At 40.7% G+C, this 27365-nt stretch overlaps 1 protein-coding gene across 1 annotated transcript; it reads left to right on the top strand.

Annotated features, from left to right (window-relative positions):
* The first annotated feature begins 276 nt into the window (after positions 1-276).
* YY1 (YY1 transcription factor) lies at positions 277-25697 on the top strand. The gene is made up of 5 exons (XM_065685305.1): positions 277-1290; positions 10908-11070; positions 19861-19921; positions 22433-22591; positions 23092-25697. The coding sequence occupies exons 1-5, from the start codon at positions 594-596 to the stop codon at positions 23272-23274; spliced, it is 1263 nt and encodes a 420-aa protein (XP_065541377.1). The 5' UTR covers positions 277-593; the 3' UTR covers positions 23275-25697.
* The last annotated feature ends 1668 nt before the right edge of the window (positions 25698-27365 follow it).

Here is a 27365-nt window from a genome sequence, read left to right as displayed (position 1 = left end):
ACGCGTGCCAGCTCGGGGTGCAGAGCGCGCCCCCAGCGGCGGGGAAGACGGGCCCGGCACCCGGCACAGGCGGCGGGGCCGGGGCGGCGCTCCCGCGCGGGGAGGGGCGACAGGGAGAGGCGGGGCGGCCGAGGGGGGACAGCAGGGTGACACCGCCGGCGGCGGATTGGCTCCGCGGCGCCGGGAGGTGCGCTCCGTATTCGCAGCGCTCTCTGATAGGCCGGTGGCAGTAAATGGGGGCGGGCGGCTGCGGCACGGCGCGCCCTCGTAGGCTACTTGGCTGCCCTGGGTGAGCCGTGGGCGCGCCAGGCGGTGCGATTGGCCGCTGGGCTGCGGGGGGGCCGGGTCCCGGCGGCAGCGGCCTCCCGGGGCTGGGGTCCGTCTCGGCGGCAGCAACGGAAGTCTCGCGAGGGAACACAGCCGGGATTTGGCGGCTGGCTGCCTCCCTCTCGCTGGCTGCGAGGAGCTGGTGTTTGTGTGGAAAGGGGAGGAGGAGAAGAAGCGAGAGGAGCCCGAGCCCCACCATCCGCTAAGGGGAGCGGACCGGAGCCCCCTCGCTGCCCGCGGAGCTCTCTCCCCTTCCTCGCCCCGCCATGGCCTCGGGAGACACCCTGTACATCGCCACGGACGGCTCGGAGATGCCGGCCGAGATCGTGGAGCTGCACGAGATTGAGGTGGAAACCATCCCGGTGGAGACCATCGAGACCACCGTGGTGGGCGGCGAGGAGGACGAGGAAGAGGAGGACGAGGACGAGTGCTGCGAGGAGTGCGGCCCGCACCACCCACCCCATCACTACCACCACCACCAGCCCATGATCGCCCTGCAGCCGCTAGTCTCGGACGGGGACCCCAGCGGGGCGGGCGGCGGCGCGGCCGGTGGCGGCGGCGGACAGCTCCATCTGCACCACCACCACCAGGAGGTGATCCTGGTGCAGACCCGCGAGGAGGTGGTTGGGGGAGATGACTCGGACGGACTGCGGGCCGACGACGGCTTCGAGGATCAGATCCTCATTCCCGTGCCGGCCCCCGCCGGAGAGGACGAGTACATCGAGCAGACCCTGGTCACCGTGGCCGCTGCCGGCAGCAAGAGCGGAGGCGGCGGCTCCTCCTCGGCCGGCGGAGGAGGCCGTGTTAAGAAGGGCGGCAGCGGCAAGAAAAGCAGCAAGAAGAGTTACCTGAGCGGGGGAGGTGGCGGCGGGGCCGAGGGCGGCGGCGGCAGGAAATGGGAGCAGAAGCAGGTGCAGATCAAGACCCTGGAGGGGGAGTTCTCGGTCACCATGTGGGCCTCGGGTAAGTGCGCGCCGGACCCCACCCTACCCGGGTCCCGGGCCCCGCCGACGGCTGCCCGGTTCGCCTCGGACAGTTTTGTTTTGAAGGGAGGCCATGTTTTGATGTGTGTGATGGGCGCCGCCATGTTCATCGCCAGGGCAAGTATGGCGGCTCCCCCGAAAAGATGGCGGGGTCTGCGCTGCTGCCGCCGCTACTCCTGCCCGGCTCCGGCGGGGGGAAGGAAAGATGGCGGCGGCCGCCAAGATGGCGGCTGAGAGGGGTGCGAGAGGGAGGGAGGCAGCGCGGCGCTAACTCCAGCACTAGGCCGCAATGGCGTAGTTTCTGCAGCAGGGGGAGGCGGGGTGTGCGGGCGGGCACAGGGTGCGGGGCGAATCCAGCCTCCTCGCTTCTCCCCCCGTCCCCGCCCTGCCGCCGCCGCCGCTCCCCGCGGCGCCCGGCCGTTCGCTCCACGCCTGCCCCTCGCCATTTCCTTCCCGGGCCGCCGCCCCCGGCGCCTCTCGGCGCCCTCTGTCCTCCTTCTCCCCCGTCTCCCGGCCCTCCGCTGCCGGCCCGTCTCCCCCCCCCGCCCGCCGCGGCTCCGCCGGCTGCCCGCTCGCCGCACCTCTCCCTCCCTCCGCTCGGCGCTGGCGCTGCCGCTGCGCTCCCGCGGCCCCATTGGGCTGCGTTTTAATGCCGAACGCCGTCGGCGGCCCCTGGTACGCCTTGTGCTCCGGGTCGTGACCGTTATGTGCGGGGGAAAAGCCAGCCGCCCGCTGCAGCGCCGCCCGCCCCGCCGGCGCTCCCCGGCCCGGGCATGGCCATCTCCCCGAAATACCGTTTTACCGTCCGCACGGTGGGGTGGGCCTGGGGCCGACCGTCCCGCCGGGCCGCTGCGGTAGCCAGGCGGGGTGTGGGTGGGGCCTCCCCGCTTGAGGCCAGCGGTGCTGGCGAAGGGGAAGCGCCTCTTCGCCCCCGCGGGGGCTGCCCGCGCCGCTCGCCGCCCGCGGAGGGGGCGGCCACAAACCACCGGCCCTCCGGAATGCTCCTTGTCATGAGCCGGGGTCTGACCGCCCGGGGCGGGGGGACTCCGCTCTCCGGAGGCAGAACTCCGGCCAGGGAGCCGCCGGGAGGAATGGACCAATTTCTGACTGGCTCTCGGAGGCTGTTCAGCTTTCTCTCGGCTAGGTCTAGCGCTTTAAATAGGCTTTTTAGGTAGGCTTAGGGCGTCTGCGTTTTGTGAGGTTGCGTGTGTTTTTTGAGGAGTTGGGTTTTTCGTGGGAGTGTGTCTTGGAGTGAATAAAATTTCGTGAAGGTATTTAGTATCTGCGGGGCTTGGAATAAAACTGGCGTACGCCTGCCCTGCCACGATTTTCTGATCCTTTCCTTTAATGGGTGGGGGGTGGGGAAGAGAACCTTTTTAGTCAGTAGAAGTCTTACATTGGGTTTTTTGTTTAGATTGGGGATTTGGTAGTTTTGTTTTGGTGTCGGTTTTCTGGATTTCAGAAAATGTACTGGTGGCAGCTAGGCGCTGTAGTCAGAGTTCGTGCTGAAGTTATGTAAATGCGCAAAAAAAGGGTCAAATAGTATCAGTTTATGCAACATAAATGGCTGTGTAGTCTTTGAATAGTTGATTGGTAATCTGTCTTGCATATTGTAAATTTTGTTCTCGTTTGAAATTGATCGAGTCTAGTAAGATAGAGATACTCTCTAAGATTCTAGTGTAGTCTAAAATGTTTGCTCTCTGTGGTGTTTGTGAATTACCAGTAGTTGTTACAAAGGGCAATGTCAAAGGAAGACTATTGGATGGCTGAACTGACTTGTCTGAAAAGATGAATAGTATGGTGATTCATATTTTACTCTCTTTAAATATAAGTGATTACTTAGCAAGTTTGACAGTGTGTATAACAGTTCTAGTGTATAGTCAGTTGACAGCCCAATGAGTCTTATCAGTTCTTGATGAACAGAAAAGAACTTTTATTTAGGAGTTTCCCAAATACTATTTGAGAAGTAGAATGGTGTTCTGTATACTTCCGTGTATTTTTGTATGAAACCTGAATAAATCCACTTGGGTTTTTTTCTCTTAGAATTGACCATACAAGAAAGGAGAAGAGATACAGAAACTAATATAGTCTTCTGGTTTGTGAAAGCTACCTAAGATAGCAGTATGCAAGTGGATGTATGACTCATGAGCTGGCAGGATGCAGGACCTCACTGAGATCAATTGACAAATTCTGGCATACATTTGCACTCTGAATTTCAGAGTGCCTGATAGGATGCTTCCTTAGAGCTCCTGCATGCTGATTATTACTTGAGTGAAGTGAAGCATGTGTGTAATCAATACTCTTGATTCTCTTCCCACATACACAACTTTCACATCAGGGCAGCCCTATTGATTTCAGTGGTTTTGTTCTTTATGAGCCTGACTTTGCAAGCTCGGGGGGGGGGGGGGGGGGGGGGCAATACCCACTTGTAATTTACTGGGAGTTGAATTGCATTGCTACATTCATGTCAATATCCATGATACAGAATACATATTCTGACTTGACTTCTAATGACAAAAAAGTACCCTCCCGGGGGGGTGGGGGGAAAGGGGGCAGGGGGGGAGTGCAAAACCACAAAATACATAGGTGAAAGTACTGAAGTTTGACCTCCCTTTTCTGCATGCTTGTGTGCTTCCTCATGCAGCTTATTGAATGGGCTAGAAGTGGTCAAATGCTGAGGCTTCATTGTCTGTTTTCTGAAATTTAAGAGGGGAAATGGTTGCCAGAAAAATTCCAAAAGAAGCAAAACTGGAGGTGGGGCAGGGAAGGAGGGGACACGATGACCCAGAACAAGCCACTGACTTGCGATAGGGTAGTTGTATTAAAGTTCCCCTGCAGAACTAGGCATACCTCATTTTGAGCAAAGATAGTGGTTTTGCCTCAATATTTTGACATAATTAAAGACTTGCTTGAAGACTTGCTTCTACACTGATGTAATTGACTGGTTTAAATGCTTAGCAAAAAGTTCATCAAAAGATGAATAGTAAATAAGGCCATGCATCAAGATAAAACAATGAGCCTTATATTGCTGTGCATGGGTATTTGAATTTGGAACAAGGAGACTTTGCTCACTACTGTGTGGGAAGACAATATGAATTAATTCCTTGTTACTGTTTTCTAGTGCTGTTATATTAGCTCGTACGCGAGTGGTACCAAATTTAGCCAGTCATAAATCTTTTTCCCTAAATGAGTATAACATGTTTGGTAGCACCTCTTGAAATGTGTAGAAATAATTTGTGAAATATACAGCAGTGTGATTAAAGGGGACTACTCAGTCCTTGTCTTGTTACTTGGATACTTAGAAGTTGCAGTACTGTTGTTGGCAATGTTTAGACTTGCCATAACTTCTCTTATCACCTTGGTATCTATGGTGATATCAAACTTGTGACCTGTGATTACTTTAATGTGTTTAGCTTGAAACAGGAATGCTTTGTTCTAGTTCAGATTAGCTTTCTAGATCTTCAGAATGGAATTATTTGTCTGTCTTCACATGTGAAAATAGGAATGGAACAAAAGTGTTCTATTTTCTGAAAGGGCTCAAGAGGTATATATGATGGATCCTTTAATCATGGTCCTGTAGTGTGTTTCTGCTGTACTGTCTCATTATTTTCATTTGTGTATCCTGTAATAGATTTAGAAAATTGTATACAGTTAATGGGGCTCTCCAGGTACAGTCATCAATTCGTACTAGGAATTTTTTTTTTTTTTATTAAGTGGAATATATTTGTGTCTTTGCTAGATTCAACTTAGTCATTGCCTTCAGTGACTGTCACCAGGTTGGGTACACAAGAGTGATGAGAGAGGGGAAGGTTCCTTAGAAACTTTGTTAGATTGTGCTTGCAAAACTGATTCTTGGATGCAAGAGGGCTTGGAAAGATGGTGCTGAAATGCTGGCTCCACCAAATACTGGAATTTCAAGCAGTTGGGGCTTATTTTTGCAGGGGGGAAATGTATTAGTGTACATCTACTTCTAGGTAATGACTCCATCAAGCTTTCAAACCTAAAATAGGCGTTGGCTTAAACTATTATTGTTAGCATAGATAATCTGCAAGGTCAGGGCTGAAATAGCACAACCAAACTAAACATTGCGCACAGATGTTAAACTGCTCAGGTATCCTATTCTTAGATGGGAAAGACAGTTTTTCCTAGATAGGAAAGACAAAAGTGCAGAAGTTATGTATATGGTTTGGAAATGATTTTTTTATAATCAGGGAAGCCATTGCTGCAGACCCATATTTGAAAACTCAGGGAGTTCATGTTGGGTTTCTAGAAGGTTCTTCAGAGTGTCTTAAAAAACACTTTTAATGTCTTAAATTAAAAGCCTTCAATGTTTAACTTTTTTTTTTTTTTTATCAGGTTGCAGGGATGTGAAAGATAATCATCTGTCATCTTACATAGTATAAATAATAGATGAGTCAGTTCTGTTGTGGGCCTGTATCAAGGATAGCCAAAAGTCTTTGTGATGACAGATAGGCAGTTGACTTCTTACATGAATTTTTTTCATAATGCGGGCAGAAAGTGATTGTCTGGTTCCTTTAAAATGTTAAGATGATAATTATTTCTGACTAAGACAGTAATACAGGCTTTTGGTATCCATAAGCATTGAGTCTGCCCTGACATTTTTGCCAGTGAACTATAGAGTATGCTAGATGTTTTCCTGCAGCTGTTTTAAATATATTTTCAGATTTGAAAGTGGTTTATGGATGTGGTTCATTACTTAAAGTATCTGTTAAGTTGCCTCTTTAGCTCATCTTCAAACTAGAATCCTCTTAAGTTGCTATTGGATCCTTCCCTGAGAGGTCCATGTCACTGTTGATGGTTCAGAAGGTCATAGTACTTCAGCACAGTGCCTCACAAGTGTTGAAGTCAGATGACTGTTGATGTATGCGGGTTTTTTTTTTTTTTTTCAGTTTGTGCCTCCCTGATGTGAAATAAGAGATGGGTGACATGGAATAAAAAGAACCTCTTCTTCATCTGTGTGTACAAGGCACATCAGAGAGAAAGTAGCCTAACAGCTGATTAGGATAAAAATTGACATGCTATGCAAAATGGAATTTCAACATTCAGAAGTTTCTGCTAAATAACTGTCTTATTTAACAAGCTAATTATGGCCTTTTACTTCCAAATATGACCAATGAACTAACTTGCCTGAGGAGACTGCAATGTGGTAGCAGAAACCAAGCTGTAACAGTGTCTTGGGTACTGCACTGTTGCTGAATACATCTTTTATCATGTAATTGTATTTCAACTGCTCCTAAAAACAAATGTGCTTAACCATGTAATCATGAAATGAAAATTTAAGCTGAAATGTTTTTCATCCTTTAGTGGGCAAGCAGAATGTCTCTTAACTTGGTACCTTGCAGAGAAGGCTTTAGGATTAGGTTTCACTGCTTTGCTACCAAGTGCACCTTCTGAATTCCTTTTTGCTCTCCTTATTTTCCACAGAGAAAGACTGATTGAATAACTGTGTCCTCCCTGCTCTGTAATAGAGGAGGAGGGTGGCTTGGAGAATTGGAGATCTGAAAGCGAAGTACAATGCCTGAAATCAAGAATAACTGACAGGGTTTCTTGAGTTGAGAGTTAAAGGGGTCATCTTACAAAGTTGGGGAGTTCCAGAGGTGTCATCTGGAGCTAGCTACTATTCTAGAAAATGTGTGAAATAATGGTTCTGAGGTGGATGGGTTTTCCGTGCAACAGAAGGATTGCAAGTGATTTAGAAAGCATGGTAATAAGAGCAAAAAGTAATGAAGTCTTTGGAGACAGTGTCTACCATCTTTTGTCATTGATCTATTGCATGGAATCTGTGGTTACTATCTACAGGTTAGTTTTATCCAGTAGTCTGGCTTCTTCCTACTTCAGCTGGTACTTGGGATTGGTACTCTGAAAACTTCTAGTTAGTTCACCAGTAGAAATGTGTTCTAAGTATTAGTCAAAAGATATGGCTGGCTAAAATGCTAAACTTTCACTGATCTTAGGGGAAAAATAACCAAACCAAACCCAATCAAACATGCATGTTTGCTTATCTTGCGTACTTGCTTTGAAGTGCTGAAGTGATTCCAGTTCAAGTTGTGTATACAGGGCATGAGAGAGGTGGGAATGGAAGGACGTTGAGCATGAAGATTTGTTTGAATATGTCGTAAAGAGGTACATAGACCAACCCAATTTAGACTAAATATCTAATGTGGTTGGGCATAAAAAGATGTTGGGGTTATCTGTGATGTCTTTAAGAAATGAGTATTTCACAGCTTTGTAAGATAGGTAAATATTGGACATAGCTATTGCAGTGACTGGTACTGCATGTTTTTTGTGAAGAGAAAGTGATTAACTGACATGCATTCAAATCTTCCATATCTTTCAAAAGACTGGACTAAAAATCCCAAATCCCTTACAGAAGGCTGCATTAGAACTCTCAGAATAGTGCTAAATACGCATTTAAGCAGCATGCCTTATATTTCAGTCTGCTATACTCTCAACTGTTTTTAAGGAACAGGACAAAGCAGCTCAGATAGGATGTAACAGTTAATATCCTTTTACTGACTGCCTGCATGGCTCTGTCTGTATTTAGCTTGCATGGGTGGCATCCAGGTTAAGTTGGCATGGTTGTAACCTGCAGAGAGGTACTGTGCCTTATTTGTTTTGTACTTCCCAGAGGTGTCACTAGAATTTCAGGGTTGTGTCTCTGTGTTTTGCTTTGCTTTGGATGCAGTATGTTTGATTCCCTGATGTTTCACAAAAGGAAAAAAGGAAAAAAGTAATTTGGTTGTATTGGGCATCGGGGCTTGTTTGAGGGCAGAAAACATCAAACAGTCAGCTTGCTCTGTTTGCAATAAGAATATTGGTTAACTTGTCAGCCTGAGTGAGAGTTTGCTTGGACTTTACTCTCCAAACCTTGAGCTGCCTATTGCAGGTTGATAGGGGATCACAAATGAACTTGTGATTAATTTTTGCATAGAGGACATTGAGAGAATTCTTCCAAAAGTTTTCCAAAGAAGTGTGTGTGTGTGGGGGGTTGTGTGTTGGGTTTGGGTTTTTTTTTGTTTGTTTGTTTTTGCAATGAGTTCATAGTGTCATAGGACGGTCTGTAACTAGGATGGTCTGGTATTTGACTTTTGGTGTGAGTCAGGCCCTTCTGTCTTGAGGGATGTTACCCTGGCATAACACTTTAAGGTAACTGGTATGTTGTTTAAATTTTTAAATTAGTTTTTAAAACTGCTGTTATGTGCTGCCATAGAGATACAGGGGTTTGATATAGGAAAATTTGTTTTTGTTTTCACATAATTATCAATATATGAAGTGATACTTTCTTATTTTCTACTGTATTAAAGTAATGTATTAATAGTTTTTCAGGTTTTAGTTCAGTAGCCCATGGAGTTGAATAGCTGTGAAATTGATTTCTGTGGGTGGGCTTTTTGCAAGTAAAGGCACTAAAGGCTGACTTTGTTTCAGTTTTGCCCTCACATAGCAAGAAAACACTGTGGAATAGTGAGTCTTTACACCATGGAAGGAAAGATCTTAAGTAATATATACAAAATTTTCGTGTTAACTCATTGTATCTGATCTGAGGCAGGAAATGAAAACTTGTTTCTGTTATAAATGTCATCAAACAGTCAGACTGGAAGTTTTGTGGACCTGTTGAAATAGCTGCATTGAAGGCAACTGATCTCATTCTAGTCTGGTGCATGGCAAAGGTGTCACTTTTATCTTTCTAGAAGTTTTGTGCTCTTCTGAGTTTCATAATGTCTTTTCTGCCTGCAGAGGCTCTGCCAAGTACCTTTTCTAAGGCTTCTGTTTGGAACAAAACATTGTTGCCAAATTGGAGATTTATTGACTTGAATTTGTAACTCCTGCAGGTGCTGTTAGATTTACCATATAATCCTTGTTTAATTCAGCTGCTTTCTTTAAAGGTCTGGTAAAGACTGTCAGGTAGTGTGGTGAGCAGAAAGCTAGATTAAAATTTAAAAAATGTCCAGATAGTCAGTTTTGTAGTTCAATGTTGCAGACAGTATTTTGTTATGAACACTTCTGTCTTGTGTCAGTGTTGCAGTCTATTTTCTTCTTTCACCAGGGAACATATACTTGAACTGCTATTTGATCTGGTAGATCAGATTAAACCCCAAACTGGCAGTAGCATTTCTAGAAATAGCTCGGTGGCAAACATTAAAGGCAGGCATTACAAATTGAATAGAAATTTGTCCTTAGTATATAGCTTTTATTTGCATATGTCTTGACTTTTCCTTCCTACAGTAAGTTACTGAGTAATGAATAATATTACTTGCTGTGGAAGAAAAAGGAAAGAAAAATGTTGCTTCATTTGTTTTCTGCCTTATGGTTTTGTTATTTATTTATTTAATTTTTAATTGGGGAAGTATTATTTTTGTCCTGCTACCTTGTATTTCAATTCCTTAAACACTACTTGTAAAAGAAAACTTCCCATAGTTTTTTTTAAAGCCTCTTGTGTATAAAGTGATTTGCAGAATCTGCTTCCTGTGCACAGGTTATAAGAAGTAGTGTAGTGACAAGTTTACTAATTTTTTAGCTGAGTAGTTAAAACCATGTGTATATACATACGTTTATTGTCCTAGGTGTATTTGAGGGTGTAAACCAGGGTAGATCCCATGTCTGTTTTCCTTCTGGTGTGAGTACTGCAGTGAGGAGCATAGGTGGATATTTCCATTCTTTCCATTCTCTGTCTTCTTTCTGCATCTCTGGTTTCTGATACAAAATGGCAAGACGAAAGAGGAAACCACTGTATCTTGGTGTATTCTAAGGTCTGGATGTGAGTAGCTGTTAACAGCAGGTCTTCCGTGTGATCTTATTGCAGTCCTTCAGCACAAATCCATAGGAGGAGCTCTAGAGCAGATATAATAGCACTTAAATGGTTTGCAGATCAAAGCTCCGAATAATTTGTCTGCTGTTTATATAGTAAAGTGGGAAAGATCTTAGACTGGCCTCTGCCACAGAAGAAAGAAGCCCCCTTGGGTGAGAGATGTACCATTTAGATTTTTGGTTTCTTTGAGACCTGTCTGCAGGAGTTGAAAAACTTCAGTTTTATGGGCAGGTGCTGAAATCCATTAGCAGTTATTTTTAAATTTCTTGTCCCTCTGTGACACTTCTGTTAGAGGTCAGTGGAGTCTGAAGGCTCTGAAGTAAAAATCGGTAGTCCTGACATCACAGGGTAAGTATCTGCCACTCTTCTGATAAGCTTGTTTAGTTACTGACTGCTGTTGAGATCCAAAGTGGGTACGGTGAAGGCTCGTCTTTAAGAGGTTAAGGGAATTAAATATTTAGGCACTGTTTCAGGAAAAGTGCCTTATCTTTTAAACACAGCCAACATTCATAGGATTGTTATACTTATTTGTGTTTAACTAGATACGCAACTTTTGCTTCTCTTTTTTTCCTCACCATGTTCTTCCTGTGTTCTTCATTCTGTAACTATATGGATGTCTTTTTGCTGTTTGCAATTGGCATGGAAATCTGGAAGTGCAGTGTAGTCTTTTAAGTGTGCAGCAGTGTGGAATTTCTGTTGCTATAGCCTAATAGCGTATATGTTGTTTTGATCTTTAGTATGTATTGAATTTGGTATTTTGTGTGTTTCAGATGATAAAAAAGATATTGACCATGAAACAGTGGTGGAAGAGCAGATCATTGGAGAGAATTCTCCTCCAGATTACTCAGAGTACATGACAGGGAAGAAACTTCCTCCTGGTGGAATACCTGGCATTGACCTCTCAGACCCCAAACAACTGGCTGAATTTGCTAGGTAAGTAGGAAGAAAGTATCTTTAAAGTAAAATGGTTTTCTTTTTCCTGGTTTAATGATGAAACTGTTAGCCAGAATAAATGGTAGCTTTAATATGGCCTAGTGTTCCATGTAATCGTTTTTAAAAAGAAGTGACTTAATTCAGAGCAGAGTAGCTCTGTGTTAAAGCAACTGGGATTTATAGTCACTTGTTCAATGACTTCTGGTCTCTAGTTCCTCTTGGGTAAGACGGGATCTAAATACATTGATAGACTGCATCTTTGGCATGACAGAATGTAACTTTCATGTGAGTATTTTTAAATTCGTCAGCATCAAAGGATCTGATATGTGAAATTCTGTGTTCAGGAAGTCCAGCACAAGAAAGCTAAAGTACACTATCACTCATTTACATATCAGTACCTTGACAGAGTTACAAGGTTACTTTTACTTTCAAATAGAGGTGGAGAGGCTCTCTTCTACAGGAAGTACTGAGTCACGTGTCTCTTCCTCCCTCCCTCTGCAGAGCCTTTGGCTGTGGTACTGAGTGCTCAGGGCAACCGGTGTCCATCGGAGGGCAACCGTGAAGTCACCAGGGAAGCCTGCTCTGGCACCTGGGAACTGTGATATTAGAGTTGCCTTTGCAGCCTTTATTTGGTTTCCTACTTTGTGTGCATATGCTTGTAGTTACCAAAGGCATTCTCCTCCACTCAGTGCATGGACAGTGTTAGTCTGGTGTCTCCGAATATTTAAGCACCACTGTTAGCTTCCTGCAGGTGCTGTTACGTTTTTTCCCCATGTTGAGAGCCAATAGTACGTATGAAGCTAGACTCATTTGCCAGCTGGCTGTTTTTCAGGGCTCTGGTGCACAATTCTGACAGAGCAGATGGATGGTCGGATGTTGTTACTTTTATTCCCTGGGTCAGCTAGGAGAGCAAGAAGTATGTGTGGTGGATTTTTTTGTTCGTTTGTTTTGGTGTTTTTTTTGGTTTTTATTTACCACTGGGTTTTTCAGGTAGTTACTAGATGGCAGGGACCGTTGAAACAAGTTCTGGTCTAACTTCTTGGTTAGGTGGATCTTGGTGTCTCCTGTGTGCATCTACTGTTGTTTCACCTTTTTAATCTTGTTGCTTTATACAAGCTTTCTCTGTTACTCTTAGATGTCTTTCTGCTGGAGGATTACCAACACTGCCTTGTCTCACAATTGTTTTCAGTAAATCCATTGAACTGTGCATTTTGAAGACTCCTAGTAAGATAGTTTTGCAGGACTTGCTCCCTACTTCAGGTTATCTGATCTGGAAATGTGTCAAAACACATTACAAACAGCTGAAAATGGGGTTCTACCTAAAGTGCTGGGCGGTTCTAGCTATTGATACGGTTGTTACTTGTTTTACTGTTGTGATAAAAATGATTGTTTTCCTCTGAGATCTGCTGAAAGCGCAGTATGTTTTTTAGTGATATAAGTATCACTAAAAGTATACTCTATATATATTCTCTTTATAAAAGTATTATATATACTCTATCACTAACAGTACACAGCAGTCTGATTTCAAAATGTTACTTAGACATTTCTGCTCATTGTTTGGAGTGGTATTCTGTTATTTTAAAACATGCTGAAACCTCAGCTTCTATTAAATGTTTAAGTACTGAGTAGCTGTCTTTTGTTAGGAAATCTAAATAGTTTCTCACAGGGTATTCTCCATGCAAATACTGAATATTTTTTTCCAGATTGCTCTGAGTACTTGAAATGGTTGCCAGGATTTGGGCTTCTCAAAGTGATCAGATTGCTTCTGTCAGATCTGTCTGCATATTTCTTAATGTTGTAAAATGTACTGCATCTCTGGGATTTAGTTAGTTTTTTGTTGAGAAAATAGTGGCAGCTGGCAGCAATTTAAAATTACCACTTTTTATTCATGATAGAATGTTCTAGGAAGTTCTAGAGCTAGAATTTTTAGCCGATGATGTAAAGATTGAGTTCTACGTGTACAGTCAATTTTCTGTTAATATATTTCTGTACAGCAGATAAAATGTAAACCCCTTCAGTCATAAGACAAATATGTGGTGGTAAGCAACTGGGGGGATATCACATTTAGCAATATCCCCAGGTTGCTCAAACCTGTGCAGAATTGTTCTGATAGCTTAATTGTAGATAATGTAGAAACTTCAAGAATCTTCTGTTTTAAGAAAGTTGGGTTTTGGTTTTTGGGTTGTGGGTTTTTTTGTTGTTGTTGGGTTTTTTTTTGGTTTTGTTTGTTTGTTTGGGTGTTGTTTGGTTTTTTTTTTTTTTTTATTCCTTGCTCAGAATCAAATTTTCTAAGGCCAGAGTAAAAGAAGAAAAAGAAAACAGATTACGTTAATCTTAAATGATTGTGTATAGCTGAGGCTGAAGAATATGGGTATATTAGAATTTGATTATTGCTTGTTAAGGTTTTGATCCTCTTGCAGTGAAGCATATTAAAGGGACTCCTTTAGCTAATAACATTAGTTCAAGCATTGTTGCCTATAAACCTCTTTTTATACTGATCAGTTGTCTTGTTCTAGGTTGCTCTGTGCAGCATCACTGAAAAGTTTGCATGACAAACTAAGGAAAAAAATGTGTTTACGTGTATGGGAATTGGGTTTGGAGGTCCTAGGAATATTTCATGCTTAAAGAATGTTTATTTAGTGTAAAGTTCTCTAAAAGTTTCAAGGATTGCTGATTGTTTTACAGTTCACAATTTTGAAATTCTCAGTAGCTGTATTCAGAAAACTTTGAGCAGCATGTGAGTTGAAACTTACTTTTAAACTTAAGTAGCTTCACGTGCTGTAGTGTTTTTCAATAGCAGATTTGTGTTTTGGTGACTTGAAAAAAGAATTGTGCACAGCTTGTGTATAAGGAAGCATGAACTGGCTAGTAAAATTGTATACTCAGTGTATTTTGTGCAGTTGAGAGCAAGTTGTTTTGGGCTGCTTTCCTGTTTCCATGAAGGTTCTTGGAAGAATTTCACTATATATTTGTAGAAATTAGCTTCTTAAAGCCAAGCTAGATTCACCGTTTATAACTAGACAGCTTATTTTGATTAAGATACATTGGCATCAATTATTAGGAACAAAGTTCTGAGGTTAAGTTTAAATGGGCAAAGTTTGAATTCTAGTGGTAATAGATTTCAAGCAAGGTTCTGGTTAATGAAAAATAAGGCAGGGGTGGACTTGATGCTTGAAGTCCTTTGTAGCTCTGCAGCCCTATAAAATATATATATATATATATATATATATAAATATAATATATATATATAAAATCATAAAGATTTTAAAACTGTAGTAATTCGGCATCTGCAGTGGACTCTTGCTGCTCAGCAACTGGGTAGCACTAGCAGAGTGAGCAGTTATACCATCTCTTGTGATACCATTGGCTTTCACTGCTTTTTTTTTAGTGCATTTGTCATTGAGTCATGTAGCAGGAATACGGGTCCTTTAACTGGAACTCTTATTGCTTTTCCTGGAAAAGGCTTTATACATTTTGAAACTATTGAAAATACTGAATAAACAAGCTTTGTCAGAACATTAAGATGTGTTCAGTAACACGTTGGATGACTGTAAATTATACCTCATCGGGCAATTTGTTGCTCTTTACAAATTATTTTGTTCTGTTATAGGACTTGTGCATTTTCTTTCATATGCTTTAAAAATGCAATAAAAAAGTGGATTTCTCTTAGGCAGTCATATCAGAATGTGAAACATTAATTGTGAATGACCTGCTCAGAAAGAAATAAAACCTAATAAATTACCACATTGCCATTTGATATCTTAGACTTGAACACTGGAAATCCCTTCAAGTGAAATAAAATGTTTTATCCAAGTCTTAAGTGACTACAAGTAATTCTGTAGTTAGCTGTAAGGAAGTCATAACTGCTTGGTAATAAAGGCTTGGGGAAGCAGCACACATATATCTAGTTGGTGCATATGGCAAATTCCTTCTTAGCAAAGCCACTAAAAAGGCTATTCCTAACTGTCCGCTTCCTCCCTCTTACCCATCAGACAGATGCATGACTTGAACTGGCTAAAGACAGCAAAATACAGGCATCAGTAAAAAAAAAAAAATATATATATATATATAAAAAGGGATACACTATAGCTGGAAAACTGACACAGTAATGGGTCCTAGTGGTAAAAACTTCACTGTCCATGGCTTTATCTTCTGTTCTCCTTAGTACCTTTTCTGACTGAGAGCCATTGTGAGAACTGCCTTTTCTTTCTCTCTGCTTAACAAAACAGAAAACAAAGGAGTGTTTGAAATAAGATGCCCTTCTTAAAAGTGGCAAAACATTCTGGTCTCCTAGATTAATGACTTGGGCCTCTTTACAAGTTGTAGCTTTTGTACTGGTTTTGTTCCTATTACAGAGATGCTTAAAGGGCAGTAAACTGACTGTTGCTTTACCCAAAGTGTTCTTTCAGGGGAGGGCAAATCTCTTGCTGTGGGTACACCTGATATTCTTCACAACTATAACAAAGCCAGTAATTGTTTTTGACAGAATCTTAGACTGAAAGAGAACTTATGACTTTTTCTATCTGTCTGTAGCATAGAAAGACACTAGATGTATGCTCTTTGGTTGCAGATAGATTCCTAGGACACCTTGCAGCACTCCCCTTTTGTCTGTTTATGCAAAAGCCAGTCTAGCCAGTTTCAGGAGTTCTTCAGCACAAATAAATTCTTGCAGCAGCATAGGGCCATGACGCTCATGTTATTTCTGCCTCAGCAGGGCAGTACAAGGGGAATGGCAGAGCTGAGGAAGAGATCAGAAACAGCAGTGATGCTGCTGATAGGGAATGATTTCCTCCTCTTTTAACTATTCTTAAGAATGTGGTCGTCGACACAGGTGAATATCAGTGTTTGTCATCAGGGACCTCTAGAATGTGTCAAAGGAGTTGCCTGAGAGAGAGTAATGTTCTTTAGGTTAGATTTATGTATAAAAGGAGAAGAAAGGATGTGCGAACACAGAATTTTAACAGAGATAAAAAAGGAAGATGGTAGAACAAGGAGGAAATTCTATACTGTTACTGTTTTTTTGACTTGGGAATTTTCTCTATTCCTAGCCTTAACATTGTCGTAACTTTTAAAATTAGATCTATCTATAAGACAATAGGTTGTGGAGATTGACAGGGGTTTGAGGTAGGGATTGGCTATGTCAAGGTACAGTTCTTTCAGTTCAGCTGGGAAGATGAAAAGAGGTAGGTAACTGTTACTTTCTGATATTGCACAGTGACAGAGTTACTTTCTCTGTTTTAAGGAACTGAGTGCTTTAATACCTGTGATTTTTTTCACTCAATCTTTATGCATGGATAAGAGAGTGTGCTTTTTTTGGAATTCATTCTGTGAAGCTGTTGGGTTGCACACCTTCCTACTCCCTCTGCTGCCCCTCATTCCCTCCCTTCATCCCCCCAATACAAGTTAACCAACTTGGCCTTTAATTGCAGTGTCCCAGTGCCTTGATCCGAAAGGTTAGCTATTCTGCAGTTGCTGCTACTAGGCATGGCCCATATAAACTAACTGCAGAAATGAAAATTCTGGTCTTGCCATGTAAATTGACTTTCTGCAAAGGCAGCCATTTCTAAAGTTCCACCCAGGTATTAATGTGTGTGTCTGTAGTTGTTTTAAATAGTGGTATGTGTTAGAGTTCTGTTTTTGATTAATGTTTCAGGCTAAGAAAACTTGGACGGAGCTGGTAGAGATGCTCTACTGGGTGGGAACCAAAAGTCTAACCACCAGCAAGAGCTACCTGCAACAGTGTAATTAAGATCAACTGCCCAGGTTCTAGTCTGGTCTCCTTTTGCAGAAAGTTAATTTTAAAGTAAGACCAAAATCTTTTATTCTAATGCATTTGAATATGTAAGTCTTTAAATCCTTCTTTGAGTGATTGTCCATATGGATTCCACAGCCTTGTGAACAGGATGATGTTTTTGGCAAAATTATCTGTTGTAGCTGTGCCTGTGGTGTACATGCCCTTGTGCCTTTAATCCAAGGGTCCAGCAGCCTCTTCCTGCATGTGGCACTGAGATGTAACCAGGATATTGTTTGCCATGTCTTCCTGTTGAAATGCCTGCTTCTGTTTTACTGAGTAGCTTTGTTGCCTGTGGAATACATAGTCTTGTCCTGCTTTTTAAGCTTAAGTTTCCCACTTCCCATACTTGAGGGAGAAATGAAAGGATTTTAAATCTGCCTCTGTATTAACTAAACTTTGTTGTCATTTTGTAGTCAATAGGGCTAAATGTTTTTATCCAAGTATATTTCTGGGCTGATACTCCTCATTTGAGAAACTAAGCTTGAAAATTGAAAAGTCAGCTTATTCTAGAATGGACACTTAAAATTCTATGTGCCTGCTCAGGCATTGAACTGAAAAGTGTATGTTGAAACTCCAGTCTGTCCCATGTGTGACCCTTCAGTTCAGCTGTGATTGATTCCTCAAGCTTCCTGACTACACTGAACTGGAAGCTTCCTGACTACACTGGCCAGGGTATTTTCCCCTCTCAGTTTCTCTCTCAGCCTACTTTGACAGCCTGTTACAGATAACACTGTTGCAGTGTTTCTTTGTCAAAGATTGACTTAATAACAGGGGCAAGACATACAAGAGTTATCAATAACACTTAACATGATCAGTGGGATCTTATGCCAAGTGTAAAAAATGCAGGCACTGCCCACCAAAGCTGTTGACCACATCTTTTGTTAGTGATCCTTTTCTGTCTATTCTCTCCTTTTACAGGTGGTCATTTAAGACCTTCAGAACAATAGTGGTTTTATTCATTATGATGATGTCACAACACTGGTCTTAGGCCTAGGAATTTTTTGCTTTGCAAGCTGAGGGAATGACTCAGCCAACACTTAACAAGTTGATAGGGTTAGAAGTGAAGGAGGTGGTTTTGGCACCAGTTTTGCTCCCTGAGGGTGTTTGTTCTCTTAACAGCATTAAACCAAGGCACTAAGTTCTTTCAGGTCCCATCTTGTCAAAGCATTCTTCTGTGTGCCCATTTTGGTACAACAGGCACTCATTTCTATGCCTTTTCCTTTTGTAAAAATCATAAAGACATAATAAGGAGAATCCCATGCAAAAGGGTACTTGGAAGCTTTCTGTAGGGGTACTGAAAGAAAGCTTTTGTGTGTGTGTTTTCCTATAGCCTCAGTACCTGTAGTATTATTAGTCTAGAATCTCACTGGAGAATGTAGCCAATCAGTTAATCCCAATCACTTTTTTCGATGTAGGTATTTGATACTTAGAGAGGCTGGGTAAACTAAGCACAGCACAATCATATTCTATTGCAACTGGATTATATAAATTAGATCTAATCAATAAGGCCATCTGAGTTGAAAAGTTATGAGGGAGATTTAATAAAGAGGCTGGTTTACAGGAACAGATACAGCTTCCTGAGTTCAGGATTTTTCTGCCCCTAAATTGACAAAATGCTTAGTTATGCTGCTGGTAATGGCACAAGAGGAGCTTTTTCAACGCAAGTATTTCGTACCTGTCTTTTGGAGCTGTTAGTATCTGAGAGTAAGGGAATTGTTGGATGTGATACTCTCCAGTTTCTTTATTTTTGTAACATTTGTATTTTTAACCCTGCAGGAGACTGCGGTATTCTTTAGTTAGCACTGTATATATTCAATGTAATCTGGAGCTGGTGAGCCAACAGGAGTTTCCTAAGCGTTCGCTTAGAGAAAAGAACAAAAGCCACTTATTTCTGTTTCATTTAGAGACTACACCAGAAAACCTTTTGCTTAACTTACAAATAGCCATATGTAGTTATCTTGTCATACATAACTGTGTTGTACCAGGAAAAGCCATTCAGGAACTCAGATAAACAAACTACCTTCTACAGCAAGGTGTTGGAATGCACAAAATCTCATTACTTACCTAGGTAAATCTCCAGCTGTATGAGGTGCATTTATTTACATCTACTTGCCTCTATTATAAGGTGGAGATAAGCCACTTCTTTTTCAGTTTTTTTTTGAAAACAGCACTACTGTTCTGAGAAATAGGTAAAAGTACATTGCACTTCTCTGGAATAGTGTCAGAGAAGTCAGCTGTATGGACATTGAGACAGATGCCTATGGCACGCCTGTTCTAACATTGTTTTCTATGTATTGTATTTGAAACAAACACCTGATACATTCAAGCAGTAGTTGGCTGGTCTCCTTACATGGTCGGTGAAGACTAATGGCACCCATAATGTAGTGGTGAAGATCCCTATCAGCAACCAAGAATAAATAGATGATTGTCAGTTGCCAACAGTGGAATCCATGTGTACAGTAACTTAAAAATAATTGCATTTTCTGTGGTTATGATGGATGTCTACATTGTCTATGTAGAATCCACAGCTTGCCTGCCTTCCCTGCTCCTGTACTATTTTCTTCTGAAGTCTCGTGTGGTGAAATACTGAAAAATGATTGAGGCTACTCTGTTCTTCATATCCTGGTGAGAGAAAGTGAAGATAAATAGGCTATGTGGGTACTAGCACAAGAAAACCAGAGTTTTCAGGAGAAAAAAAAAACCTATTTACAATTAGTCTAAGCCGGAAAAAAAACACAACTCTGTTTCTACATATTCAGAGGACTAAGAAGGTAGTATTAAATGTCTTATTCTGTATTTCTGAGGTCCTTCTGGAAAAGCTGAACTTTCCAAATGCCAAATGACACTGTTAATTTTATTGTGAAGGCTTTGAAAATACTGATGCACGTAATGCTATCAAATAAATGTATGCATTATGTAGGCAATTATGTGAGAAGAGCTGTCTACTAATTTTTCTACTAATGTGTTGTTGTTATTTTTTTTTTTTAATCTTTAAGAATGAAACCAAGAAAAATTAAAGAAGATGATGCTCCACGAACGATAGCATGTCCTCACAAAGTAAGTGCAGTGCTCAGCTTCTGACTAGGTAGTAATTTTTAGACCAGAATTTTGTATTGGTGTTTTCTCCTGAGAATGAATAACCAGAATATATTACTGTTAATAGTCTACACTCTGTTGACTGTATTTTAGTTATAATTCTTTAGAGGCTGCTTTAAAAACCTTTCACTGAATAATATATTATTCCCATTCCTTGTCTTAAGGTTAGTGCATCCCTAATCTTCTGGTAACCATGATGCACAGTCCCTAACATGCTGGTTTTACTGTTGTGATTTCCTGCCACCCAAGAATACATACTTGAAAGAATGTTCTGAAAGCTGTTCAAAGTACGTTCCTAAGATCTATATATCCTCTGCTTGGAAACTATGACAGATTTGGAGTCTAGATCAGGAATCAGCAATTTATGATGCAGATGCCAAAGTCAGCATTATTGGAAGACTTTGAATTATATTCCAGAGCTGGAAGGTGCATCATCTTGAAAGAGGGAGAGAGGCATCCCTGGAGATAATGATTCTGACCCACTGATAGTGGGGAAGCCTCTATCTTGAATAAATGTTCCCAGTCACCTAGATTGGTAGCATCTTGCTTTACTGCATTATCCAGCTTTTGTAGAGCTTCTGTTAGCTGACTTAGTCTGTAATGAAAAAAGGCAAATACAATTTTGCTGACTTCTGGTCCAGATAAGTGATGAGCCTAACCAAATAATCAGGGCAGATAGCTAATAGTGCACATTAGAGAGCATGAATAGAAGGCTGCTTTCTCACAGCCATAGTCTAAGGAATTTGGTGGATTCCTCTTTGTGCTTATATTTATTTCAAATTCTTTATGTTCTACAAATATCATGTATTTATTGTAGTATAGTATGTGGAGATACAGGAACAGTTACTCCTTACAATACTAAGGAATGCTGCCTTCATTTCTTTGATTTACTTTTTCATAGCCTCAACTTCATCTGAACAGGGATTAAAAAAGAAAAAAGAATATTCTGTCCTTCCATTTTCTCTTTTTTAGTGTTTCTAGGCTTTGTGCATTTATGACTTCAATTTAAAAAAAGAAAAATACTGTAGAAGATGTAACTGCTCCTCTCAGAGGCAAGCAGGGGCTTTGAAATAAACGCAGGAAAGTTGATGGTGTATTTATTTTGGTGCTGCTTTGCCAGCAGTTCTGTTACGTGAAATGAATGGTGGCACAATGCTTCTTAAAATTAGCCGAAGAAATTCTAATGCCTGAAGAGTGAGCTCTTCCTGAAAGTGTAATTTCCCCCTTTAAAAAAAAAAAAAAAAAAAAAATAAGGCATACCTTAATGTGGTTATTAGTTAAAAAAAAAAAAAAAATCCAAAAAGGAAGCCTGCAGAACTTAACTAATGTTTCTTTTAGGTTCTGTTGAATTTTATAACAGTGATGCTGGTAGGCTAGTTTTATGGAAGTTTAAACAGCATCACATGGAGTGCAGATAAAATTTAGTTGTTTGTAGAATTTTATGAGGGATTTTGAACCTTGAGGAAGACATTCATAAACCATATGATAGATGCCTGTAGATTGTCACTAAAAAGTAAGAGGTGGGGGGAATAAGAAGGTATCCAGAGAGCCCCAGGTTGCTGCTGGCTAAAGTGTACTCTGGAATCAAAATGTTGATGCAGCATGGACCCCAGATTAAGACTTCTGATGCTGTACCTGGGTTAATGTGAGTATCTTTTGCTTTTAGGTTGAGCTGACAATAACTTAGGTGTTCTACCTTATTCAGCTTCCCTGTATCACTCTATAGGTTTAAACTGTAGAAGCAGTGACAATCACTTTATATCTCAAGGTGGTAGTGATCAATCTGCTGCTGCCAGTCTGGATAAGGTAGTTTCGTTAAGCTGTTACCTGCGGGAAACCCTCTTGCTCCATTTCTTCTCAGCAGTGAGAAGGACAGAAAAGGAAGAGGACAGGATGTTGGGAGGTGGAGTGGTGCACATACAAATTGGTACTACAGAATAATCTGTAGTATATTAGAGAATATAATGCACATTGAATTGTAGTACTCAGAATAGCACATTGAAGAATATCATAGGATAGTTCATGGATACCATAGGTATCCATGAACTGTTGTTCTGTCTTTTTTTTTGGGGGGTGTTTTTTTTTCCTTCCCTTTTTTTCCTTCCCTTAAACTATAGGAGCTTTTGTTTGGTTTATTCATTTGCTTCTGTCAAAGCTGCATCTTTTCCATGAGACTGTCCTGTTACTCACTTAACTGCACATGGCTCATAATACTGGGGGAATGGGTTTGGAGGTTTTTGTTTGGGATTGTGTGTGTTTTGGTAAACTTTTCAGATGATTCAAATGATTAGTTATCTTTGGTATTTTTATTTTTTTTTTTTTAATAAATGTAAGGGTTTTTTTTTCTCAGGGCCAACTTTTAAGGCAGCACTCAGGATGCAAAACCATTTTAAATGCGTATGCTGTAGCAGATAGATAAGCTAGTGCTGATAAAGAAGGTTCTGTTAATTGAGTGTCACTGTTCCTTTCAAGGGCTGCACAAAGATGTTCAGGGACAACTCTGCCATGAGGAAGCATCTGCACACTCATGGCCCTCGAGTACACGTATGTGCGGAATGTGGCAAGGCCTTTGTGGAGAGTTCAAAACTAAAGCGACATCAGCTAGTTCATACTGGAGAGAAACCCTTTCAGGTATTGTTAACACTCAAACTTATGGACCACAGTTTATTTGGTGAACAGGCGTAGACTCTAATTTTAACCTAGCTTCTGTATGATTTTAGGGATACTGTGTTTCTACATCCTTAAAGTAAAGCTGGTAAAGGGAGCAAATTTTTACAGATTATCACTGAAAGGAGAAAATTTTTATATAAAACATTTCTTCTGGTTTTAGTACGCCATAGCAAAATACAGTTTCAGATGCAGAGAAGGTGTTTTTAGTGAAAGCATTTGCTTGCAAGCTGGAAGTTATTTCTGTCTTTGAAAAATAGATATACTACTGTGGTAAAGCAACCTGAAATATATATATGTATTTTTTTTTTAATACATTTCACAAGTAATGCTCACAGCTTCACTGATGATAGCCTTTAGCATCTAGCTTCATGTGTGGGCAGTCTAGTGATTTAAAGAATAATACTGTTGAGAGAAATGAGCAATATTTTGTTAGCTAATGGAGTGTGTCTTCCTTTCAACAGTGTACATTTGAAGGATGTGGAAAGCGTTTTTCACTGGACTTCAACTTACGCACACATGTGCGAATTCATACTGGCGACAGGCCCTATGTTTGCCCGTTTGATGGCTGCAATAAGAAGTTTGCGCAATCAACTAACCTGAAATCTCACATCTTAACACATGCTAAGGCCAAAAACAACCAGTGAAAGTTGGAGGAGAAAATTTTTGAACTCAAAGCATCTTACTTACAGGAGTATGAATTGGAAATAAATATGCCTCCCCTTTGTATATTGTTTCTAGGAAAGAATTTTAAAAAAGAACCCTACAAGCCTAAAGGACGTGTTTTGATAAGTAGTAAATAAAAAGCAAAAAACACACAAAAAAACTTTAAGGTGACGTTGCTAAGATGCTCTACCTTGCTCTGTAATCCTGTTTCAAAAGAACACGGTGTTTTGTAAAGTGTGGCCCCAACCGGATGGGTCAGTTCATGAACTTGCATCAAAAAAAGACAATTCTTTATACAACAGTGCTAAAATTGGACTTCTTTTCACATTCTTATAAATATGAAGCTCACCTGTTGCTTACAATTTTTTTAATTTTGTATTTTCCAAGTGTGCATATTGTACACTTTTTGGGGATATGCGTGGTAATGCTATGTGTGATTTTCTGGAGGTTGATAACATTGCTTGCGGTAGATTTTCTTTAAAAGAATGGGCAGTTACATGCATACTTCAAAAGTATTTTCCTGTAAAGAAAAAGTTATATAGGTTTTGTTTGCTATCTTAATTTTGGTTGTATTCTTTGATGTTAACACATTTTGTATAATTGTATCGTATAGCTGTAATGAAATAATGTAGTATCAAATATTAGATGTGATTTAATAGTGTTAATCAATTTAAACCCATTTTAGTCACTTTTTTTTTTTTGAGAAATACTGCCAGATGCTGATGTTCAGTGTAATTTCTTTGCCTGTTCAGTTACAGAAAGTGGTGCTCAGTTGTAGAATGTATTGTACAGGCACTGACCTTTTATTAACACCTGATAATATGTACATCCCATGTAATGGAAAGGGCAACAATAAAACAGTGGTCCTAAAGAAAGAATATGGCAGAAAATGATCTGCAAGCACAGTCTATTTTCTTTTTTTTTTTTTTTTTTTTTTTTTTGTCTAGAGCAGCCCCAGTTCCTCTTGATCTCGCAGAAATTGGAAGCTAAATAAACTCAGGTTTCCTTTATTCTGCATTCAATTGCAATGATTTGTGATTAAATTACATAATGCCGTGTCAGGTGATATACCCAGACAGAATTGCTGACTGTAATTCTAATTTTTGAGTGACCTAGACTTCTGTTAACTGGAGCAGTGGATTTGGAGGCTTGGCCATGTAGCAGTGAGGTTTTCAGTGTGCCTGGACAGCAGCTAGGTGAAACAGTGCGGTAAATAACTAATGGGTACCTTTGTTTAATCAAGGTAAGGGATCTTGCAGGTTTACATGCAATAGGAATACAAAGTCAGGGAATGGTAGGGTTTTGAGTGGTCATGTCAGGAAAAAAGAGAAAATTGTCTTTTGGCTGACTTATTTGACTGAGTATAATGATGAAAATTCTTGGAATCTTGTTGGACATCTTTTACTTCGAAACAGCATCTTGGAGTTCTCGGAGAACTTGATAGAGTTTTGATGGTCTAACTAAAAGTGGTTACTACTCATTTGTTCGAGTGTTCACAGTAAGAAATTTGCAGATACTATAGTAAAATGTGGCAGATTAATAAACATAATATGCGCAGAAATGCATAAGTATTATTTTTTAGATGCATGCGGCATATTTTAACATAGTAAAAACTGTTGTCAATCTTCTTTTGAATTCAGTTCTTACAAGGTTAATCAAATTTTTCATTGCTGAGTCCAGTTTGGTGGTAGTGGAAAAGCCGTATGTAATGAAACAATAGTTAAGACCAAGGGAATTTTCATCTGGACATAGGTTAATCTGAACAGGGCAGCTGTAGTCTGAGGTTATTAGGGGTAAGGAAAGATGGGTATTTAATTGATTTAATTACAAAGTATGCTTTGGAACTTTGGCAGTAATTTATATATATATATATATACATAAATATATATATGCAGTTCTTGGAACAGGACAATATACTGAGACTTTTCTAGTTAAATTCTGTATACAGTTAAATTAGTGTCCATTCTTTTTGAAAGGAAATAAAATCAGTCCAGTCTAGTTCTAAATGACCTTTTTTTCTTAAACAATATATATGATGGTGTTAGGCTTGCTCAGGTTTGCTTTCCTATGTCATAATGGTATCTGTTTTATTGAATTGCAAGGTAAAGAGGTTACTTGATGATGTCAGTGCTTCATCCTTGGACATACATTTGAGACTAAATTATTTGTTAAATATTTATTTGAGGATTAACTTGGAACTGAAACGTTTATTGCCCTTAGTTATATTGCATCTAATTACAAAGAGAAATCTAAAAATACTCAACTAGGCTTCAAATGAGTAGCATTCAATACACTCCTGAGTGTAAATAGCAACACTTAGTAACATGAAAGATTTTGCTTTGTAACTAGCTAATTTCTTCTTGGGTGTGAATAAATACTTGCATTGAGCAGCTTCTGTAAGTTCTTTAAGCTTTTAGAGTATAATTGGCACATCTTGTTCATCAAACTTCATGCTTAGCTGATTCCAGTCTTCCTTACGGATTTTCAATGAAGGAATTGCAGGCATGGAGAATAGCAACAGAGTTGTCTTTGAAACCACCATTGCTGGCCTGCTATCAGCAAGTTTCTGTTTTATGTGATCACCTACTTCAACCCAAGTTCAGGTAAGGGGAGGAGAGTAAGGGGTGGGGGAGATACAGACAGTGGGTTTAAAGCTGGCAAAACATGTAAGTATTTACTCGTCATGCCTATTCTGCTCATTTTATCTTAACATTTCATATTGCCTCACCTCGTTCTCTTGCTCCTGAAATGGAAGGAGACAAATTCTATAGCTGTGTATCTCTTGGCCTCAGATCAGTTTTTAAAAGGTAGAAGTGCCTAGACTAAGTAGCTGTGATGTTTATGGTCTGCCAGTAGCAATAAATCCTGCTTTAAACACAAGACAAACTGAACTTAAATACTGGTTACTTCTGGAAATTGTTTTTCTTGAAAAGGTTGTAGGAGGAGCCCCGTTACAGATTTGAAACACCTAAGTGAATAAATTCTCAGTGAAATGGAATGCCCGGACCTCAGCTGAACTCACACTTGATTTAAGTTACTATCTTTTTGAAGAGGTTCACTACTGAATTGAGGTGGTGCAATTTGACATGCCCCCCCACCCCAGTGGCCACAAATTGTCGATTAACAAAGCCAGGTCCTAGACGCCTTATGACAACATAGCTTATCAGCAGTAATACAGTTTTAAAGACACTCAAAGATCCTTTCCCTCTGCTAATTCCACAGTAAAATCCAAAAGAAGCAACAGAAATTGCAGAAATATTGAGGCTTTAAAATACCTGGAGAAAGCTGATCCCTTCAAAGTACTAGATGATGAGGAATAGCGGTGGTAATAAAAGGTGTTTCCACGTGGTTATCATCTGCCCTAAAGTGATCACAGGACATTGTATCAGTGTGTGCCTTGAAAAAATGGACCAATCAATCTTTTTAGACGGTTAAGATGCACAAATTTGACAGTATGTGCTGAACAGAGTTCTTCAAAATGTGATTCTCTAATGCCTAGAAGAAATGAAGAAAAATTGGGTTATTAGGGCTACACAGATCACTGTTGGAAGTCTAATGGCTTAAGCGGTAGCTGTTACTGGCCTTGGTTGATCAGTTGTTTTATAATGACAGCATTTTGGAATAATAAGTTCTTCATCTGTACAGCGCTTTTCTTAAATCTGTTACAGTGGCTTGAGATGAGGAGGGAAATAAACAATGCTTGTTTCAGCATTAAGCATTTGACTTAATAAACACACAAGTGTTCCCATATTGCTTAGAACTGGGGAAATCAAAGGTCTTTCGAAAGCTTCAGAACTTGGGGTGGATTTTAAAACAATGTAAATTGGGTGTAAGCTTTTCAGGAAGGAATAGAAGTTGGACTCTTATTCTGGCAGAAATGAAAGTATGCTTCTTCATAACTGTGTAAATGCAGTGGTTAAAAAGTAGCACTTTCCTTGGGGTGAGTCCCAGTGCAAAAGAATGGGAGTGTGATGTGAGGAAGAGGGCGTGAGACCCTGCTGCGGAGCACAACAAACAGTTGTAGATCACATCTACACAGTGATCCACAAAGGTGTAAACAAATTAGAGGATG

The sequence above is a fragment of the Lathamus discolor genome, chromosome 6 (genome assembly GCF_037157495.1).
Source record: "Lathamus discolor isolate bLatDis1 chromosome 6, bLatDis1.hap1, whole genome shotgun sequence".
Lineage (NCBI taxonomy): Eukaryota > Metazoa > Chordata > Aves > Psittaciformes > Psittacidae > Lathamus > Lathamus discolor.
Note: the sequence above shows the minus strand (reverse complement) of the source record. Positions and strands in the feature narration are given on the sequence as shown.

Coding starts and splice junctions, on each gene's coding strand:
- YY1 (XM_065685305.1), top strand. CDS start 594: ATGGCCTCGGGAGACACCCTGTACATCGCCACGGACGGCTCGGAGATG. Junction 11,071..19,860: donor CAACTGGCTGAATTTGCTAG/GTAAGTAGGAAG, acceptor TTAATCTTTAAG/AATGAAACCAAGAAAAATTA. Junction 22,592..23,091: donor CTGGAGAGAAACCCTTTCAG/GTATTGTTAACA, acceptor TCCTTTCAACAG/TGTACATTTGAAGGATGTGG.